The sequence below is a fragment of the Lepus europaeus genome, chromosome 22 (genome assembly GCF_033115175.1).
Source record: "Lepus europaeus isolate LE1 chromosome 22, mLepTim1.pri, whole genome shotgun sequence".
Lineage (NCBI taxonomy): Eukaryota > Metazoa > Chordata > Mammalia > Lagomorpha > Leporidae > Lepus > Lepus europaeus.
The window spans coordinates 9,552,310-9,566,593 of record NC_084848.1 but is presented as its reverse complement, the minus strand read 5'-3'; the positions used below and the strand labels follow the sequence as shown (position 1 = coordinate 9,566,593).

General features: G+C 60.2%; 1 protein-coding gene across 1 annotated transcript in view; it reads right to left on the bottom strand.

Moving 5' to 3' along the window:
• The window catches only part of ITPK1 (inositol-tetrakisphosphate 1-kinase), a 139,330-nt gene extending 136,717 nt beyond the window's left edge, over positions 1-2,613 (bottom strand). The window contains exon 1 of the mRNA XM_062181252.1: positions 2,436-2,613. Coding sequence (XP_062037236.1) covers positions 2,436-2,530 — 95 coding nt within the window. The 5' untranslated portion in view covers positions 2,531-2,613. The remainder of the gene's footprint in view (positions 1-2,435) is intronic.
• Positions 2,614-14,284: the final 11,671 nt, after the last annotated feature.

The window sequence follows — 14,284 nt, the reverse complement described above, 5'->3', positions numbered from 1 at the left end:
CCGGTCCCAGGGCAGACCTGCAGAGTAGGGGGAACACACTGGAAGACCAGCACCAGCCGGGACCCCCGACCACCAGCCAGTCCCAGAGCAGCCCTGCAGAGTGGGGGGCACGCTGGAAGACCCTGACCACCAGCTGGTTCCAAGGCCCACCTCTCAGCTGGGTCACAAGTGACAGGGCAGCTCCCTGGAGGGAGCTTCCCAGGGCCTGGCTGCAACCACCCACTGATGCCATCGACACAATGCCCCTGGGAGGAGAGGGACAGTCTTGAAGGGAAAGTGCCCCTAGGGACAAAGAGCAGAGGCCGACCACCCCTGGGAAGAAAACGCCGCGTGTCACCGTGCAGCGGCCCAAGGAGAAAGCCTAGAACCTGCCCCCTGGTGCCTGCTTCCCCATTGTAAACAGCGGAGGCCGGTGAGACGCTCGCCAGCACGTTCCTGCCCTGAGACTTTTGCAAAGCCTGAGACTCCACTGAACAGCTCATCCTGGTCCTCCCAAGTCACCCCACACACAGAGCGGGGCCGCGAGTTCTCAAACGTCCCGGGCTGTTTCACTGGGGAGCTCGGACACGATTCCGCACCCTGCAACACGGGAGCGTGGCATGCCCATATTGTGAGCACCAGCAGCGTGACAGCACCCGTCCACAGCGTGGCTCACGCCAAACGGAGCCACAGCAAAGCAAAAGCTCGGGTCACCGGCAGCCAGCGTGGAACTGTGGCCACCAGGGGGCAGTGTGCTGAAAGCAATCAAGAAACAGAAAAACTCTTTTTGGTGTTTTCTTTTCCTTCTTCAGCTTCAGTGACAAAACATGTAGAGCTCCCCTCATGGAACACAGGGTGGGCTTCCCGGGGCCCTGCCGGGGCCCGCATGCCCTCGGCCTCCTCTTGGGAGTCCTCAGGCTGCACGAAGGCAGGCGACCAGACCCTGGGCACAGCAGCCCCTTCAGAGACACTGAGCTCCGACCATCGGCCACCAGGACGGTGACGCCATCGCCTGCCCTGAAGCCCTCCACCCCCTGATAGGCGGGGGTCCTCAGGAGAGCCAAGCGGGTCCGGCGGTCCAGCGGGAGGACCAGGCCCAGAGCCCCGGCCGGGACTCCCAGCTACCAAGTTCCTACCAACCCGATGACAAGCACGGAACTTCAGCCACGGGCACGGGTGACACAGGCACAGGCAGACTTGCATGGGGAGGGTGCAAGGTTCTCACTGGGTTCCAGACTCCCAGGGGCCTCCAGTCAGAGCTGGACCTCCACAACCCGCACTTCTGCAGCGACACGCACGGTGTCTGGGGGCCCTCTTCAATCCCAGGACCTGTGTGCCAAGCTCCGGCCACAGCCCCTCCCAGTCTCCTTGTGAGCTCCCATGCACTACAGCCCATGAAGACCTGGCCTGGGAGAAGGCGACCACCCCCATCCGACCCAGGCACACAGAGCACCTGGGGACCCCAAGGAGGGCCGTGAGGGGCACAGAGGGGCCTGTGGACGCCACGCAGACCCGCCACTCGCCGCATACCACGGCAGAAGGAAAGCCAAGTGTTCACTTCTCCAGCAGGCCAGGGGACACGCCAGGGACACGAATGCCAACTGGGGCCAATTTTCAAAAATCCAATCTAACAAAATGCTTCCGCCCGGAGCCTGGGAAAGGCTCGGGACGCCGGCTGCTGTGCGGCTCTCACTGACATGCCATGGCAGAGCCACGGCTGGGCAGCTGGGCACGGCACACCTGACCCAGGTCTGGGGAGGGCCGAGGGACTACGAACGCGATCTGCGGCACACCTGAGCCTCCGCCGCCACGGAGCAGCAGCGCGGGGGCCCGGGCGCGGGCAGAGCCGGGCGGCAGGAGGCCGAGCCACACCGCACGCATGTCCCCGGCACCTCTGGCGCACCAGCCACTCCCCGGCACGGGGACCCCCGCAGACGCACCTCTGCGGATCAGCCCCCCTGCCCCGACACGTGGCCCAGGATCCCCACCCCGGCCAGCGTGCACGGCTGCTCCGAGGCGCTAATGAGACAGCAAATCACCACGGACGTGCCAAGTACTGCCACTCGCTCGGCTGGGCTCAAGCCGGCCACGGCGCTGACAGCTCCGGGAGCCGCGCACACGCGGGGCGCGTAGTAGGTGGTCCACACCCGCAGGTGCCCTCCCCTGAGAAAGGGGAGGGGGCGGAGGAAGACGACCACTCCGGCCCAAAGTAGCAGCCAGCCCCCCGCCAGGCAGCGCGGACGCCCCGGGTGCCCAGGGCCCTCCCCGCGCTCAGCCGCGCGCCCGCTGCGACCTGGGCACCCGGGGGCCTCCCGAGCCGGCTCTCCGTGCACCTGAGCGTCCCGGTCCGCGCCACAGCGCCCGCACCGGCCCCTGGGCGCCCGGATCCCGTGCCCCCGCGCGCACCCCCTCGCCCCTGCCTCCCCGGCCGGCGCTCGGGCCGGGGTCCCCCTCACCTGCACAGCTCGGCGAAGGCCTGGAAGTTGAGCTTCTTCATCTTCTTCTCGCTCAGCCAGTAGCCCACTCTCTTCCCCTTCAGAAACGTCTGCATCTTCCCGGGCCGCGGAGCCTGGGCCGGGGGAAGGCGCCCACAGGCCGAGGCGGGCGGGCGGCGCGCGCCGGAGCGTGCGGGGACGCGGAACGCGCTCCGGGCGCGCAGTCCTGCCGGCGGGGGCGGGCCGGGGCGGGGCGCGGCGGGCGGCCGGCCCGGGGGGCGGCGCCGGGCGCCGGACGCCACTGGCTGCGCCGCGCGGGGCCGCCCGCCGCGGGCTCGCGAGCGCCGCGCCCTGGGCCGCGGCGGACACCGGCCCCTGGCGCCGCGCGGGCCCGAGCAGCGCGGCCGCCCCGGGCGAGCTCGGACCGCGGCCCCGGCGCGAGCCTCACGCGCCGCTCGCCGAGAAGGGCGGCGGCAGCGCCCGCGCACCCCGCAGGCCGGCCCCGCCGCCGCCCGCGCCGCCCGCGCCCTGGCCGGCCCGGCCCCGGGAGCCCGCGGGACAGCGGAGGCGGCGCGCCCGGCGGCCGCCAGGGGGCAGCACCGCGGCCACCGCCTCTTAAAGGGGCCGCGCCGGAGCGCCCAGTGATGGGGGGCCTCGTGCGAGTCGGGGGTGCAGGGCGCAGCCTAGTCTTTGGGGCGGCGCTTGCTGGGCGCTTCTGCTTTCTCTAGGGGCGAGCGGAAGGAGTGGCGTGGGCGCTCTCAGCCCGCGCTGGGGCGCCACCTCTGCAGCCCTGCTCGGGCCATTCAGTGGACCCGCGGCGGGGGACTCACGGCGATGAGGTCACCCCTCACCCCTAGGGGCGCCGGCCTGGGGCGCGGACACGCAGGGCCCAGCTCCGGCCGTTGACCGTCAGCGCGCCCTGGGGGCCCGGGCCCCGCGGCCGGACGAGGCGCCTGTCCTCGGTGGCTCTGCAAGCTTCCGCCCTGGTTTCCCCGGCCCCACCGGCCCTGAGCCCTCCCGCGGGTGTCGGGGGGCCGAGGTGGGCGTCCCCCGGGGAGCCCAGGCGCGGAGGAGACCTGGAAACTGGCCCCGGAAGGAGGGGGGCGACTGGGATGCGCCCGAGCAGGGGAGCTGCGGCCGAGGCGGGGAGAAGTGAAAGCAGCCGGCGGTGGCCGCGGCTGCGTCCTCCCCGAGCTGGGCCCAGGCCCCCGAGGCCTCTCCCGGCCCAGGCCTCGGGCGCTGTCCAGTTGCGCAAGAATCCAGCTGAGTCTGGAAGCCCCTCTGTCCGGCGGCCCTGGCCTGCCTGCAGTGCGAATCCTGTCGCGGCCACCTGCTCGGATGCCCTGATGTGTCCCTTGGGGAACACTGGGTGCCCCCACGGCCCAGTCCTCTCCTTGGTTGTGAATCCCCTGCTCCTCGGAGCCCTCCGCTCCCCGAGACCCCCGAGACCCCCATGACGGCGGCCCGCTGGGATAAAGGCGCCCTGTCTTCTCCAACAAGTGCCGGAGTCATTTGTTCGGGGAGGGGGGATGGAGCGAGTGTGGAAATGACGCGGGGTGGGGGCTAGCGGGGCCCACGAGGGTACGAGGGGGCCAGGGTCAGGGGTCAGCTCCGTGCCTTGAAAGGGCCGGCCCCTCTGCATGACCAGGAGACGGGAAGGCCGAGGAGGTCGGGGGAAATGCCCTGCACGGGGCTCCCGTCGCGGCTCAGCGGGTTGAGCCTCCACCTTCAATGCCGGTATCCCAAGTGGGCGCCTGTTTGAGTCCCAGCCGCTCTGCTTCAGGTCCAGATCCCTGCTGATGGCCTGGGAAAGCACTGGAGGGTGGCCCAAGTGCCTGAGCCCCTCACCCAAGAGAGAGACCCCGATGGAGCTCCCGGCTCCTGGCTTGGGCCTGGCCCAACCCCAACCTCTCTCCTCTCTCCTCTCTCCTCTCTCCTCTCTCCTTGATGATAAAGATGTGACGAGGGCGCCCTGGGCTGGGCTGTGGGGTGACTGAGAGGACGCGGCCCTGGGTATCGATGGGTGAGCAGGAGTTGAATGGGAATGGGGGAAGATCTTTTCGGGAAAGGGAAGGGCAGGTGCAGCTGTTCAGAGGAAGCAGACGGGACTTGAACCCGTTCTCACTCCGACGTTGGCACCCCAGGGGGCGGCTGAACCTGCTGGGCTCAGTGTCTGCGCCCCCAAAGCAGCTTTGCAAGTCAGAGTTTAGCAGAGTCTGAGGGTGGGGGTGGGGAGGGGAGAAAGGTACTCATTTATGTATGAAAAAAAAAGCAAAGCAGGGAATTTATAAACAGGGAAACCATTGAGCGCAGGAGTCGGCAGCCGTTTTCCGGCCGGGGCCGGGCTGCGAGTCCAGGCTCCGCGGGCCACACGGTCTCAGCTCGGAGCCGAGCCTTGGACCAGCGGGCGTGGCTCCGTGCCAGCCACACTCCTGGCGCTGCTGCTGCCTGTGAGGCTCCTACAACTCACACTGGTGAGTTACTCCTCCTCTGATTTTTCCCCCCCTTAACCGTTCAGGAATGTGCAAAGCCGTTCCTAGCTCCAGGGCCCTGCAGCAACTGGTGGAGGGTGGGGTTCGGCCTGGCTGCAGTTTGCTGAGCCCTGATTTATGGCCCGGCCGCTGGCATCAGCTGCCCCACGTCCCCTCCCCTCTCACCATTCAGTCACGGCGACCTTGGCGGGCTCCTCAGCCTCCAATAAAGGGGGAGGCAGTGCCTGGCCGGGGCCCAGTGGTACCGTGTAGTGGGCGGAGCGGTTTTCACAAAGTCCGTGAAAACGGGTGCTGGGAAGAAACGGTGCGTGGATCATAGGTTTTTGCACCCCCGTGAACCTCTCCTGTAAGCCCATTTTTGTTTTTGTTTTTTGTGTGTGTGTGTTTTTTTTTCATGAGCTTTTGGAGGTACCCTTGCAGGCGTCGTGAAGAACCAGGTGTGTGGGGGGGGGGGGGGTGCCGAGAGCGCCTGCGTGTGCGGGGTTGCACGCAATGACGCCAGTAACCACAGGCGCCACAGCGATGCCGTTCGTGGCTGTGCAGAGCGTGGAACGCCTGGTCAAGAGACGACGACGATGATGACGACGCCACGATTCCTTTACCCCCTGGTGCTCCCACATACCTTGGGGAGCACTGTCTTCCCTCCTTATCTCCATGCAGGGGTTTCCAAATCCTGCCGGGCGTCTCATTGCACAGCCTCTGTCTGGGGCGTGCAAGGTGCCGTTTTGTTTATTCTGAGGGTCGGACTCTCCCTCCAGGCATTCTGCTTCAAGTTGGTCCCTGGTTCTCTGTGCAGCCAGGGGAGCACTGACTTTGTGTCTTGTTACAGTTTCTAGAGCCTGGCTGCTCAGAGTGACCGGCGGCAGCAGCAGCCGCACCTGTTATAAATGCAGAGTCCCAGGCCCCGGAGCAGACCAGAGCTTGCTTGTCAGCAGGGCGCCCAGGAGGTCTGTGTGCTCCTGGAGGTTGAAGAAGACGGTTTTTGCAAGGATGCTTCCTTTTCAGTGTCGACATGAACCTGGCCATGGGGTTTGGGGCTCTCTGCTGCAGATGGAATCCCGTGTCGGCCCAAGGAGGTGCCGGCCAAACCCTGGTCACTGTGGCCCGTCTGCTGGCAGCTTTCTCCTCCTCTCTTTTTTAATCTTGAGTTCTCGTAAAGCAAGGTCACTTTGCAATTGTCTGTCTGCGGGGGCCAGAGGGCAGGACTGTGCCAGGAAAAGCAATTTAAGACCCAAGAGGCCACCAGGGGCCTCCTTCCCCATGACCCCGGAGTTTGGACGTCACTGGGGCTCGTGAGGCTGGCCAGGGTGGGCTGTGGGTGGCGTTTCTTAATATAGTTAGCCAGTAGCTGTGTTTTCCAAGTGCCACAGAGGACTTAAGGAATGTCACTAAATGTTTGGCATGGAGGGAGCTTAGAGAGGGACATTTCCCAGGCCTAGGGCAGAGAGCAGCTTCCATAGACGGCGCCGTCACAGAGACCAGGCCTGCTCACCGCTGTCGCCTGGCCTCGGCTTCGGGCGGGGGTGTAATAGCGTGAGCACAGAGCCAGCCCAGCCCAGGGCCTCTGGTCTCGCTGAGGCAGCAGGCGGGGCCGGCAGCTTCTCCCTCTGCCTCAGTTTATTGGCCTGTACAAAGGGCGCGTGGCTGCAGCTGGCTGCATTTCGAAACGCCGGAGCCTGCCGTGCTTCTCTGAGCGTTTCCTTCCTTCTTTCTTCTGCCGGGTTCCTGTCTCCACCTTTCTTTGCCCCTCCCCCACAGCAAGAATGGTCAGGAAAGCCCGGAACAAAGGGGCCATGCACCGCTTGCCGTGGCCGTGTGACACGCTGCTGGCACTGCACCCCTCGAGGCTGCCACGTACGCTGAAGTGAGGAGGGCACCCATCTTTGCAGAGCAGCCGTAGAAGGCCAGGAAACCAGAGAGTGAGAGAGAGAATGTTGCCTCTGCTGGTTCACTCCCCCGATGGCCACAATGGCCAGGGCTGGGCCAGGGCGAAGCCAGGAGCCAGGAGCTTCATCCAGGTCTCCTCCTTAGGTGCAGGAGCCCAAGGACTTGGTCCATCCTCTGCTGCTTTCCCAGGTCGTTAGCAGGGAGCTGGATCAGAGGTAGAGCAGCCAGGACCATGGGATGCTGGCACTGCAGATGGCTGCTTAACTCACTAGGCCACAGCGCTGGCCCCGAGAACTCTTGGATGTAAGGCTTCAGGGCTGGTGTTGCGGTGCACAGGGTACAGCCGTCGCCCATGGTGCACCCAAGGGGGAGGCCTGGATGAAGCTCCTGGCTCCTGGCTTTGCCCAGCTCAGCTCTGGCCATTGCAGCCATCTGGGGAGTGAACCAGCAGATGGAAGATGGATCTCTCTCTCTCTCTCTCCCTCCCTCTCCCTGTCTTCTCTATAATTCATAGAGAGAATTAGAGAGAGAGAAAGAGGAAGATAGAGAGAGAGAGAGAGAGACCTTCTATCTGCTGGCACACATCCCAAATGGCTGCGACAATCAGAGTGGGACCAGGCCGAAGCCAGGAGCCAAGAACTCCATCCGGGTCTTCCATGTGGGTGGCAGGGACCTGAGGACTTGGGCCATCTTCTGCTGCCTTCCTAGGCACGTTAGCAGGGAGCTGGTTCAGAAGCCGAGCAGCCAAAACCTTGAACCTGTGCTCTGATAGGAGATGCTGGCCTTGCAAGCAGCAGCTTAACCTGCTGAACTACAATGCCAGACCCAAGGACTGCTCTCCACCTGGACTTGGGCTGTGGTTATATGGCTGGGCACATGTGTAAAATTCTCAGCACCCCATAGTTTCTGGTATACAAAATACCTACTGTATTTCAACCAAAGCTTTTAACTTAACTCAAAATAAGAATGTAGATTTTAAAAAGACTTATTTTATTTATTTGAAAGGCAGAGTTGAGAGAGAGAGAGAGAGAGAGAGAGATCTTCCATCTGCTGGTTCACTCCCCAAATGGCTGCAACAGCCATAGCTGGCCAGGCTGAAGCCAGGAGCCAGAGCTTCATCTGGGTCTCCCATGTGGATGCAGGGACCCAAGTGCTTGGGCCAACATCCACTGCTTTCCTAAGTGCTATAGCAGGGAGCTGGATCGGAAGTGGAGCAGCCGGGACTCGAACTGATGCCCAAGTAGGATGCCAGCGTTGTAAGCGGCTATTGAACCCACTACACCACAATGCCAGCCTCAAGACTGTAGATCTTAACTTTCAAGTTTTTTTTTTAAAAAAATGAATAAACTTTTAAAAAAGATTTATTCATTTATTTATTTGAGAGGCAGAGTCACAGAGAGAGGGAGAGACAGAGAGAAAGGTTTTCCATCTGCTGGTTCACTCTCCAAATGGCCGCAGCTGGGCCAATCCGAAGCCAGGAGCCAGGAGCTTCCTCTGGGTCTCCCATGTGAGTGCAGGGGCCCAGGCATTTGGGCCATCTTCTACTACTTTCCCAGGCCATGGCAGAGAGCTGGATTGGAAGAAGAGCAGCCGGGACTAGAACCCGTGCCCAAATGGGATGCCGGCACTGCAGGTGGAGACTTAGCCCACTATGCCACAGCGCCAGCCCTTAACTCCCAGTTTACAGGAAATACCCAGGGGTAGACGAGTGGGCTAAACGGCACTGGGGAGAAGCCATCGGAAGGCTGACTCCTCTCAGAACCATCAGTCAGTCTCCTTCACGAGGGGAACCTGAGACCCCACAGCCAGGTGCCACGCAGAGGCTGGTTTGGACAAGGAAACTTCTTTTTTTTTTTTTTCCTTTTGACAGGCAGAGTGGACAGTGAGAGAGAGAGAGACAGAGAGAAAGGTCTTCCTTTGTGCCGTTGGTTCACCCTCCAATGGCCGCTGCGGCTGGCGCATCTCGCTGATCCGAAGCCAGGAGCCAGGTGCTTCTCCTGGTCTCCCATGCGGGTACAGGGCCCAAGCACTTGGGCCATCCTCCTCTGCCTTCCCGGGCCACAGCAGAGAGCTGGCCTGGAAGAGGAGCAACCGGGATAGAATCCGGCACCCCAACCGGGACTAGAACCCGGTGTGCCGGCGCCGCAAGGTGGAGGATTAGCCTGGTAAGCCACGGCGCCAGCCAGGACAAAGAAACTTCTAGAGGCAATTAGGGGTGTTTGAATAAGGATTGAGCTGTAGATGATGGTAAGGAATTAATGATAGTGTTTCTGAACGTGATAGCACTGATTTTCACTCTACTGGAAAATGTATCATTAAAAGATGCAGATCGGAAAACAAGGTCTGATCACTTTGAGCTCTGTGACAGCCTCGGCAGCCGCAGGACTGCTTCCCCATCCGCAGAGTTCTCTCCGCAGGGGCAGGTTCTGTGGGACCGGCGCTGGGTGCCAGATGCCATGCGTTCTCTCATTTTATATCAGCCATGGGTTTTCCATTTTAAAAAATCTTTTAAAATAGTTTATTTGAAAGGCGTAGTTACAAACAGAGGGAGAGATGGAGAGAAAGAGATCTTCCAACCGGTCCACTCCCTAAATGGCTACAATGGCCAGGGCTGGGCCAGGCCAAAGCCGGGAGCCAGGAACTCCATCCAAGTCTCCCATGTCAGAGGCCAAAGCACTTGGGCCACCATATTCTGCTGCTTTCCAAATCATATTAACAGGGAGTTGGATTGGAAGTGGAGCAGCCGGGACTTGAACCAGCGCTCCTATGAGATGCTGGAGTTGCAGGCCGTGGCTCAACCTGCTGTGCCACAATGTTGTCCCCGGGTTTTTCCTTTTGATCAACTTTTATTTTTTTTAAATGTATGTATTTATGTCGTTGAGACGCAGAGAGATCGTCTATCCATGGGTTCATTCCCCCAAATGCTTTCGACAGCCAGCACAGGGCCAGCTCGGAGCCGGAGCTGGGAGTTCCATCCAGGTCCCACATGGGTGGCAGGAACCCATCCCTGAGCCGTCACTGCTGCCTCCCAGAGCCTGCATTAGTGGAAGCTGGAGTCAGGGACAGAGGGAGGGATGGGGCCCAGGCCCCCATGCAGGGTGCGGGCAGCTTAGCTGCCAGGCCGAACCCCCACCCTGGCTTCCCTCCCTTCTCTTCCGCTCCAGTGCTGGGTCCCTGCTCCTCCTGACCTCTGAACACTGTCGCAGCCTGGCCTCCGGCCTCAACCTTTCCTCCACCTGCTCTCACACCCCAGGTGATCTCATCCAGTCCCGTGGCTTTCTGTAATGTCTACACTGACGATACACTGACAAGTCCTGAGTTTACACCACCGGCCTGACTCACAGCCCTGAACTCCGGCCTCTCTTATCTGGGTGAACTCCCTGCCTGACGTGTCCACGAGTGTTCTGACGGGGGTCTCAGACCCGGCCCGGAACTGCCGCGTCCGCCCCCCGCCCCACACCTGCGCCTCCCTCCACCTCCGCCACTCGGCTGTTGGAGAACCCGGTTTTGCAGTTGCCCAGGACAAGAACCCAGGATATCCAAGCCTTCCCCTGGCTCGCACGCCCATACGCCCCCCACCGGCAAATCCCATTGCTCTTCCTTCCGGCGCTCTCTGGAACTGACCACTCATCGCTGCCCCCGGGGTCTGAGTCACCAGCCTCTGGTGACATTATTGCAGCCGCCCCCTGGCTGGTCTCTCTCCCGCGCACCAGCAGAGTGGCCCTGGCAAACTAGGTGAGTTCCCTTCCCCTGGCCGAGCGCAAGGGGACATCCTGGCCCTGCCCGCTCTCTCTGGCCTCCCCCCCCCCCCCGCCCACCTTCTCCTCACTCTGCCCCAGTATGGCTGGAGCCCACCTCGGGGCATCTGCTGACAGCCCTCAGGTACCTGCTTGTCTCACGTGCTCACCTTAGTCAGTCTGGCCCAAGTGTCGCCTCCCTGGGGAGATGGTCCAGGCTGACACCCACCATGCCCTGTGCCCCCTGCACGCTTACACCTGGGCTAGCATTTCTCTCTGCCCACCGTACCCTAGTGACTTCTCTCCTGTTCCTGTCCGTAAGAATAGACGCTCCCTGAGGACGGGGACTTTGCACTGTGCGCATCACCGGGCCAGCCCCAGGGCCCCGAGCACGGCCTGGCACACGGTGCACACTCAGTCACTGTTTATGGGCTCAGTGAGCAAACAGATGTTATCCTATCGGATCCTCTCACCGGCTGATCGTTTGGCTGATGTGGTAATGGCAGCATAGCAGCGCGGAACACACCCAAGGCAAGTCCGACAGCAAGCCTGGAGGAACGGGGCTCCTTTATGAACAGCTTCGTGAACTTGGCCTCCCTGAAATGTCTCCCCAACCTCAAGAACGAGGTTGGATGCTCGCTGCCACTTAAGCGATGATAACACTGAGGTGCAGACGGGTGAGTTGGCGACAGTCATCCAGATAAGAGGTGGTCACAGGGCAGGTGTTCGGCCCACGTGGGACACCCGCGTCCTGTGTCAGGTTGCCTGGGTTCAGTCCCGGCTCCACGCCTGATACTGTGCACGCTGGGAGGCTGCAGGTGATGGTTCAAGGACTTGGTCCCCACCACCCACATGGGAGACCTGGGTTGAGTTCCTGGCTCCTGGCTTCAGCCCGGCCCCACCCTGGCGCCTGCAGCCATTTGGGGAGTGAACCAGCGGATGAAGGCTGAAAGATCTTTCTCCATCTCTCCTTCTCTTTCTGCACCTCTGTCTTTCAAAGGAAAATAGATAAAGCTCTTTGTATTTTGGATCTGGATTTGCTGTGCCTTTCTTCATAGATTGGCGCCAGCTGCTTAAGAAACAAGGCTGTTGTAGGTTGTCTGTTTAACAGAGAGCAAAGAACATCTCATAGATACAATCTCTTTTTTTAATTTGTTTTTAAGATTTATTTATTTATTTTGAAAGTCAGAGTTACAGAGAGTGAGAGAGAGAAAGAGAGAGAGAGAGAGAGAGAGAGAGAGAGAGAGAGAGAGAGATCTTCTGTCTGTTGGTTCATCCCCCCCAGATGGCTGCACTCGGCCAGGCCTCAGCCAGGAGCCAGGAGCTTCTTCCAGGTCTCCCACGTGGGTGCAGGGGCCCAAGCACCTGGGCCATCATCTGCTGCCTCTTCCAGGTCATCAGCAGGGAGCTGGATCAGAAGTGGAGCAGCTGGGATAGACGACGGCCAAGTGCTTGGGGCCCTGGCTCCTGGCTTCAGTCCAGCTCAGCTCCAGCTGTTGCAGCCATTTAGGGAGTGAACTAACGAGTGCAAGACTCTCTCTCTCTCTCTCTCTCTCTCTCTCTCTCAGCCTCTGCCTCTCTGTAACTGCCTTTCACATAAACAAATAAATCTTTAAAAAAAGAAAAAATACAAATGACAAATGAAGGAGAGTGTGGTGCTGTGTGTGTAGGGTAGATGAAGGCTTCCCTTCGCAAACTCTACTGCGGCCGATGGCACTCCCTGGAGGGTCAGAGAAGGAAGGGGCTTGGTGTTTGGCCTCAGGAAACGCATGGTCTAATAATTTGTAGAAAAAGTTTGTATAGAGCTATACAGGACCACCCGGAGAGGGCATCCTGGAAGACAACCTGGAGGAGGTGAGCTTGTAACTGTTGCATCAGAGCAGTGTGGCCAGGCTTTGTGCTTTTTAACTCTACCCCCCCCCCCCATACACACACTGTTCTGGTTGTAGGTCCTGGCATTGATTAAATATCATTTTTTAAAAAATATTTATTTTATTTATTTGAAACACAGAGTTACAGAGAGAGGTAGAGCTGGAGCCAGAGAGAGAGGTGTTCCATCTGCTGGTTCACTCCCTAGATAGCTACCACGGCCAGAGCTGAGCTGATCCAAAGCCAGGAACTGGAGCTTCTTCCGGGTCTCCCACGTGGGTGCAGGGGCCCAAGCACCTGGGCCATCTTCTACAGCTTCCCAAGGCCACAGCAGGGAGCTAGATTGGAAGTGGAGCAGCCAGGACTTGAACCGGCGCCCATATGGGATGCTGGAGCTGCTGGTCAGGGCTTTAACCTGCTGCGCCACAGTGCCGGGCCCAATGTCATCTTTAATTCACTGACAAAGGGGGCAGGGAAGTGAGAGAAAAACAGGACAGGCCTCTGTGAGATGACCTTGGTAGACCCCGGATTCTGCCCACTCTCCGAGGTTTCCCAGGTTTTTGGGTCTTTCAGGCTTTATTTATTTGAAAGGCAGAGTGACAGAGAGGGAGAGGGGGAGGGAGAGAGATGGGCCATCCTGCAACACCCAGGTCTGGGCCGGACCAAAGCCGGGAGCCAGGAACTGCGTCCGGGTCATCCACGTGGGTGCAGGGGCCCACGCACTGGAGCAGCCCCCTGCAGCCTCTGGCAGCGTCAGCAGGGAGAGGAGCGGAAGCCGACCCTAGGGCTCCTAGATTCGAGATGCCGGCCTCACCCTCGGCACCACGAGGCTGCCCGTTTGGATTTTTGAATGATGACATTTGCACACGCCCATTAAGGGACATTCAGGAAGAAGGAGACTTTGAAAGAAAAAGTTACCCAACACAAGCGCAGTTGACGTCTAATTCCATCCAGCGCTGTCCTATAAATAAGTAACATGCTTCCCAAGGAGCTTTCCCCTCCCCTCGAAGCTGAGTGGCCCGCGGGCGCGGCGTCCTTGCAGTCCTGAGGGCCAGTGGCTGCCCAGTGTTCCGCCATCGTATCGCGTGGCCTGGAGCTCCTCCGAGGCCCGCGGACCCCGAGGCCGCCGCACCTGCTTAGCTGTGCAGGGCAGGCGCTGGCTGCGGGCTCCCTCCTCTGTCCCGGGTCCAGCAGCGCATCCCAGCCAAGAGCGGGCTCCAACTCCTCCTGCAACTGTCGCTCAGGGCTGATTCGGAAACTGGGGGTATTTCAGTTTCAGTTGATTTTAGGGCGAAAGGGGCTGAGTTTTCACACATACATCACATCTACCAAAGCCTTACTTCGCTGGGACCACAGCCCCCATTCCGAAAAATATTTTTTTCCAAGTCCTCCTTTGACAGACACGCCCATTAAAGAGACAGCCTCGGGGCTGGAGCTGTAGCCTAGTGGGTAAAACTGCCACCTGCAATGGCGGCATCCCATAAAGGACACTGGTTCGAGTCCTGGCTGCTCCACTTCCAATCCAGCTCTCTGCTGTGGCCTGGGAAAGCAGTGGAAGATGGCCCAAGTCCTTGGGACCCTGCACCCACGTGAGACCCAGAGAAAGTTTCTGGCTTCAGACTGGAGCAGCTCCAGCTGTTGTAGCTGACTGGGGAGTGAACCAGCAGATGGAAGACCTCTCTCTCTCTCTCTCTCTCTCTCTCTCTCTCTCTCTCTCTCTCTCCCCTTCTCTCTCTGTGTAATTCTGACTTTCAAGTAAATAAATAAATCTCAAAAAAAAGACAGCCTGGGTTATCTCCGTATTTACACACAACTCAGAAGGTTCAAATAAAAATAGAGACCTCATTAGATTTGGATTTCTGATAAACAATAATTTTCTAAGTAT